The sequence below is a fragment of the Primulina eburnea genome, chromosome 14 (assembly GCF_022965805.1).
Source record: "Primulina eburnea isolate SZY01 chromosome 14, ASM2296580v1, whole genome shotgun sequence".
Lineage (NCBI taxonomy): Eukaryota > Viridiplantae > Streptophyta > Magnoliopsida > Lamiales > Gesneriaceae > Primulina > Primulina eburnea.
In genome coordinates this window covers 25,928,686-25,936,086 of record NC_133114.1, presented here as the reverse complement: position 1 = coordinate 25,936,086, position 7,401 = coordinate 25,928,686, and the positions used below count along the sequence as shown (strand labels likewise).

At 32.4% G+C, this 7,401-nt stretch overlaps 1 protein-coding gene across 1 annotated transcript; it reads right to left on the bottom strand.

Annotated features, from left to right (window-relative positions):
• Window positions 1-1,464: 1,464 nt before the first annotated feature.
• LOC140812974 (general transcription and DNA repair factor IIH subunit TFB5) lies at window positions 1,465-4,412 on the bottom strand. The gene is made up of 4 exons (XM_073171364.1): window positions 4,207-4,412; window positions 3,781-3,923; window positions 2,003-2,044; window positions 1,465-1,897 (listed from the first exon to the last, which is right to left on the bottom strand). Exons 3-4 carry the CDS (start codon window positions 2,035-2,037, stop codon window positions 1,720-1,722), a joined length of 213 nt encoding a protein of 70 aa, XP_073027465.1. The 5' UTR covers window positions 2,038-2,044; window positions 3,781-3,923; window positions 4,207-4,412; the 3' UTR covers window positions 1,465-1,719.
• Window positions 4,413-7,401: the final 2,989 nt, after the last annotated feature.

The window sequence follows — 7,401 nt, the reverse complement described above, 5'->3', positions numbered from 1 at the left end:
ATTTCCTTACCACCTGGCACCTGCTGAAAAAAATTTACTCCCTCGACCATTAATTTTGCGTGAAACCCTCTCCACTAAATACTGGAATTGAATTTTCTTGTTCCGAAGGGAGAACGTTGGCAACCCAAGATACGTATCATGCCCTTCGACCACAGGAATAGTTAGGAGAGTTTTAATCCTGTCTATCAAGTCTGGCTCCGTATTGGGAGTAAAAGATAGTGCTGATTTTTCATAATTAATAACCTGCACCGATGCTAGCTCATATGCTCATCCATGGTGGCCCTGAAAAAGATGAGGCTATCGTCTGCAAAGAAGAGATGGGTTAGCTGGCCATCTTGAAGCAATTCGAACTCCCTTTAAGGCCCCTAGTTGCATACATGGACAGTGAGGCTGAGAGGCCTTGGGCACTAATTACAAGCAGAAATGGCAACAAAAGGTCTACTTGGCAGATTCCCCGGCTCGGTTTAAGGTTGCCCACAACTTCCCGATTGAGTGCAAAGGAATTGCCAACACTCGAAATACAATTCATCACTTTCCGAATCCATGAGTTGCTAAAATCCATCTTGTCCATTATGCGGCCATGAACTTCCATTCCATCTGATCGTATGCTTTGCTCATATCAATTATTATATCAAACAATGATTTCATCAATGTAAATGTGTATCTACCCAACAATGAGAATTAAGATGTATCTACCCAACAATGAGAATTAAGGAACAATGTTTTCATATATACAATAAAATCTTTATAAATCAATACTCCATAAATTAATAATCTTACTAAGATAATATTTTTCATCTTCCCGATTTAAGTCAGTTTGCTAAATTAATAATTTCGATAAATTAATAAGATCATAATTTTTCGAAAAATCCTCGTATAAATCTATGGTTTGTAACATAAATTAATAATGTTCTAAAAATACAAACATAACTAAGAGAATTTAGTAAAATATCATTAAATGAAACTGACTAACTGAGACAATATTATATCGTTGATTCAAGTCTAAATACTCATTGTGTGTTGTATAATATTGGATGGATCAAAATCTGTACATATCACATGCAGATGCATTCACATACTCGCAAATGCATGCATATTTCTCAACTTAATTTGTAGGTAGAATCATCTATTTACAACTATGAAAATCTAATGGAAATATAAAAAATATCCTTACCACATGATCTAAAGATTAGAAATTGATTTGCTAAAAAAAAAAAGATTAGAAATAGATGGAGTGTGCCCCCACATGTCGGAAAAAATTACCATGTCGCTTTCCTATTACATTTCTGGTGGACTCTTTTTTTCCCCTTGGAAAATCTTGCTTATCTTCATTACGATGAATGAAAAGAAATAAATAAATAAAATCGACATCTCCTTTGCTGCACGATGTGTCATATTTTATTCCATGTTGGAGGACAGACTTATAATAAAAGAAATGGGAGAGAATAAGAACACAAGAGCGACTTCCACATAAGTTACTTCAATGCATGGTTTCATTTAACTGCTGTCATATAGATGACACTTGCCGAGAAAAATATAGGGGATGTACCTGAATTAGTGAATTATTACTATCCGCCAACATGATATGAATATTAGATTATCCAACAATCAAAACTACACTGGTCGTGTTTCTTGATGTAGCATAAACTTCGCTCACTTACGGTGTACAACGATGTGACTCCAAATTAGCTTCATAAACATTACCAAATTCCATGTAAATCAAGCTGGTTTCTCATATGTATTCTGCTCTCTGAATGTTGCTATCGCACTTCGTATCATACCGGCCATATCCGAACGCACAAAAAGATGTGTGTTATCCAAAACATGTATTATAAACTTCTGGGATTGAGGCAGTGAAGCATTCATGTTGATGATGAATTGTGCCATTGGAATGTCACTGCACAACGACAGATCAAGTTGGAAGATGAAAATTAAAACAAATAGGAAAAGAAAAAAAGAACAATGTTTTCCTTTTTAGATGATAATTATAATATTTATTTACCATGAAATGTACAATCCTTTGATGGCATTCACCATGATAATTCTGCAACACGTGCATACCATTAAGACTATATAAGAACAAATAATACAAATCTTCAAAATCCATCAAAATGTTTCAGACTAATCAGAATTCAGAACATGGTTAAATGTCTTCCCCATTGTGAACACCTTAACTCAAAATTTTCTAAAATGATTATAAAATTAACAAAATAAAAACCTATAGACCTCAAAATTATCCTTTTCCATTTCTCAAGTCCACCGACATCCTCGAGGTAAGATCAACAAGTCCGATATTTATATTTTCATTTTTATCACACTCCATCTGCCTAAAAAATAACCAATGAATAGTTTTATCAGGTCAAAGTTCAAACAGTGTCCATATTTTGAGTTGAAGCCTCACTATGGAAACTCTAAAAAGGAATAATATTTGAAATTTTTATAACCGGAATATTTATCTAATTATTTTATATATCTTAAATAACTAATGTTGTACAAATGATGGATCAGATGAAAGTATTAATAACAGGTAACTGCGTATGATCGAGATCGACAATTCTACACATGCATTCAGATTTTAGGACTAATCCATGCCTTTATTTGTACACGGTGTTAAAATTTATGGTGATGCAATGCCAAAACAAGGTACACATATATCACAATTAGGACTATGTCATATGTTTCTGGTGCAAATTGAGATAAACATGGTAACATTGCACCAGAAATAAATGTTGTACTGTCTACCACTATTTCTATGCTAGTAGCAAATCTGTTGCCTCAACTGTCTACCACATCTGTGTCACAACTTGAACAAATGGCTCCCTTTCACGAAGGAGGAAAAGGATTATCGTTGGGTAGTTGTTTCACGTAGGGTCCCGGGGATCAGTTCACCATAAACTGGACATAAACGTGATTTAGGATGATTGAAATATTGTCATAAACTACCATCTGCCTCAACTGTCTAGCCCATGCAATCAACAGTCAAATGGGTAATATATTAGTCGCATTTTGGCCAAACCATCACATTACATATCCAAAGATCAATCAGAGAGACCACTATCGCCAAAAATAAATTCCCTATCCTCAAAACAAAATAAATACTGAGGCTGAGACAACCAAATCTTAATATGATGCGCCAAATCAATACTATTTCCTAAGTCGTGTTATAGGAGCGGAAGCACAGTCATGATAAGAGAAAATGATTCTAAAATCAGGCCCGAAAGGCAATAACCAACAAAGCACAAGACCAAGTTATAGCGGAAATTTTGAAAGCATTAACAGTTTTCAATCATCCTAAACCAACCCCAAAACAGTCCTCAAATCTTAAAACTGGCAAAGGGTGAAACTTTACCTATTCATCTACCTCTTTTACATCACAATTCAAACAACCATGAAGTTAAATTCAATTATCCTCCCAAAAACAGCTTTAACCTGGACAATTTTCAGCAGCTAAATCTCAATTCATCTTGCAATCATGTTCGGAATAACGTAGCAACATTGCCAAATCCGATTTGCATATTTTAGGTGACCCTTTCAGACAAAGATTAAAGTCGGCCATCGTAACAGCACTAAACGATCATTTACGGCAGCTCCAAATTATCAAATTCAATTTTTACATACGACAGGATTGTCTATTACACTTAATTCAATTAAATCCTATATACTGTCATATTTTCTCAATTCAGCTACGAGCTCAAGTTATCCAGCAGCCAGCAAGAATCCCTTGAAGAAAATCAGGACAAGATCAAAGTGAATTCAAAAACAACAATCATCTTTTCATACCTTGCAGGCTTTGGATTATGGAAGATTGCTTGACGGAAATTATAAACGGAGATGACAATAAGCTTCTTCCCAATTTTTGCAAATTTGCAGCTTCTTTGTTCCTCTCGAACAACTCTCCCCTTTTTTATTTTTCTTTTTTTTTTCTAAAACAAATAATGCCATGTTAATAATTACCTAATTTTTTATTAAATAAATTAAAATTAATCAACTTTAAAATTTTATAAACTAAATAAAAAACGAATCCTTCATTCCGATCTGAAACATGTGCAGCAAGATTTCTGATTAGAAATTTGCTACCTACTGAAATTAGCTAGTCTCTTAAATTCTTTATTGTATAAACCCTGCTTCTTTCTGGATTCTAATTCAGTGTCAATAAAAAGAAATTTGTTCAACAAATAAATAAGAAGAGAGGTAAGCAGTGCATACCTTGGTTTTTGGCGGAGATTGGGAAACTGTGGCGGAGATCGGGTGGTGGATGAGTTTCGATCCTAAGGCGGAGATTGGGGCGGTGAAGTGGTGGGTAAGTGTCGATTGATTATTTTTTGGGAGGGAGATTCTCTTGGCTGCGGGAGACAGAGGTGGTGGTGCTCCGTGGAGGTAGCCGATTGCGTATGGGCTTTGGTGGAGAAGGAAGGTGCGTGCGTTGTTCATTAATGTTTTGTAGGGTATCAAGTTTATATATATACAGGGATAATACCCATTTTCGTCCTTTTCGTTAACCACTTTTCCCATTTCAGTCCCTCACGATTTTTGACTGCTTAATTAATCCTTCGTGTTTTCAAAATATTCCCGAATTGGTCCCTACCGTTACCCTCACGTTAAGGTTAACGTTGACTTGAGAAAAACGGTAGACATTAGCGACGGTTTTTCAAAAGCCGTCGCTAATTAGCGTCGCTGCTATTTCCATAAAATAAATTTTAAGTTTTTTTTTAAAAAAATATTATTAAAAGTAATTTTTTATTTTATGGAAATATTAAACCGTCGCTAATTAGCGACGGTGTTTTAAAACCTGTCGCTAATTAGCGACGGCTATTTAATACCGTCACTAATTAGCGACGACTTTTTACAAACCGTCGCTAATTAGCGACGGTTTAATATTTCCATAAAATAAAAAATTACTTTTAATAATTTTTTTAAAAAAAAACTTAGAATCAGACTATGCTAATAATATTAATGATCTTAACTAACACTTAAAAATTTACAAAAAATTAAAGCGAAAAAGTTTACCCTAAGTCGAAACTAAAATCGTGTAAGAAAAAAAAATTTTAAGTGTTGTGAAGTGGGGTGTATGAAAATAGAAAGAGAGTATATTTATAGACAGTTTGCTTTATGCTTTTGGTAAAATAGTGACGGTGATTGCAAAACCGTCTATACTTCAAGGTTAATAATATTACCGTCGCAATTAGCGACGGTGTTACCAAAACCCGTCGCAAACTGTCTATAAAAATACTCTCTTTCCATTTATCTACACCACTTCACAACACTTAAAATTTTTCTCTCTTACACGATTTTAGTTTCGACTTAGGGTAAACTTTTTCGCTTTAATTTTTTGTAATTTTTAAGTGTTAGTTAAGATCATTAATATTGTTAGCATAGTCTGATTCTAAGTTTTTTTTTAAATTATTAAAATTAATTTTTTTATTTTATGAAAATATTAAACCGTCGCTAATTAGCGACGAAGTTTTGAAAACCGTCGCTAATTAGCGACGGTTTTATAAAAACCGTCGTTAATGTCAAGTCAACGTTAACTTTAACATCAGGATAACGGTAGGGACCAATTTGGGAATATTTTGAAAACATGAAGGATTAATTAAGCAGTCAAAAATCATGAAGGACTGAAATGGGAAAAGCGGTTAACGAAAAGGACGAAAATGGGTATTATCCCTATATATATATATATAATATATATATATATAAGGGGAGTTGGAATTGGAATTGGATTTTAAATCCATGGAATTGAAATTTCATTTTAGTGTTAGGAAAGTATTTAAAATATAATTGGGAATTTAATTTCACAAATTTAAAATAATATTTCTTATAATAAGAAAATTGTATTGCTTATTTTTAAATTTTTTTATTAATAATATTTATATAAAAAATCATATTTTTTTTATCAAGAACAAATAGAACATATAAAAAAATTGTTAGATACTTTTTTAAGAAATGAAAAAATATAAAGTTTATGGAGATGAAATTAAAAATAAAGTTGCCAAATTTTGTTAAATTAAGTTTTTAGTATTAAAGAAAAAGAAGTTTTTTGATTAAATAAATAATTTATAGAATTTTTTAAATATACATTTTTATTTTATTTTCTAAAAAAAATAGTGTGAATTGATGATGATACAGATTTTGGATAAATGGTATTTTGTAATTTTTTTTAAAAAAACACTTAAAATTTATAAGTAAGTTACATAAATTTAATAATAGAAACCGTCGCTAAAATAGCAACGGTAAACTATACACGGTTGCTAAAAAGCGACGAGTATTAGTAAACCGTCGCTTGTTTTATTTAGCGACGGTTTTTTATAACCGTCGCTACATAGCGACGATCGTAAAAAACCGTCGCAAATATAGAGACGGATTGTCTAAAACCGTCGCTATTCGATCTGTTTTTTTGTAGTGATAACTCATATATATTATTTATTTAAACGTCACGATAGGAAAATATGTTGATATTAAAAGTTTATTTAAATAGAAATGTAAATACTCTGCACCCAATTCTTCAACATATAACTTGTCATGCGAGGCCTCAATAATATCCCGATGGGAGATTAGCTCAAAGAAAAGTTAATCTCGAGGTCTCTCATATATATGGGGACGTTTGTATTGTAGTGCGGCTTAAAAGGAGTAGAATTGTATAATTATCATCAGTTATAAAATTCGGTAAGATATCAAGCACTCGTTCCTACACCATCTAAAGAATAGTGACGTATCAAGTGCTTCGATCAATTAGTTAGTTCGGATATTAGTCAATATGACACTATAGCACAAAAGAAGACAGTAAATAGTGAATAATAAATATTTATGCTTTGCTTGCATTCCAGCCCTTTTAGTCTGAATCTGTTTTGTCATCTGAAAATGCTGGCAGACATGTTTGATCTTTGAACTCGTGCTTCACTTGGTTGCCTCTAAAGTTGGAATAATATGGTCCCTTAATGTTATAAATTCCACCGGGTGGATCCAATAGATCTAATCGTTTCCTCCAACACAAAATAAATAAATTATAATTTTGTATGAAATTATTTTTTTAAAAAAAATGGTTTTCCAAATCTGTGCCGATTCGTACATGAACAATTTCACATGCATGTACATACAAATTTTTTTTTTTTGAGCAACAGACAAAAATATTGCAAGTCCACTTACTTTATATCTATACATATTATAAAAGTGTGAATCAAGGTCAAAGTTTTCTATTGTGTATTGTCAACTTTGTCCTTAGTTTGTACATACAGGAAAAATTTAGTGAGGATGTTTTTGTCAAATCAGTTATCATGATAAGGACAAAATTGACAAACTACATTTATGCTAGATAATTATCAAGTTGCCAAAAAAACCGAAACTTTAAAATTCTTTTATTTTTATTTACTTATAGATGAGTTGAACAAACTTTTTTCACAAAAA

Coding starts and splice junctions, on each gene's coding strand:
- LOC140812974 (XM_073171364.1), bottom strand. CDS start 2,037: ATGGTGAATGCCATCAAAGGATTGTACATTTCATG. Junction 1,898..2,002: donor AAAGGATTGTACATTTCATG/GTAAATAAATAT, acceptor GTCGTTGTGCAG/TGACATTCCAATGGCACAAT.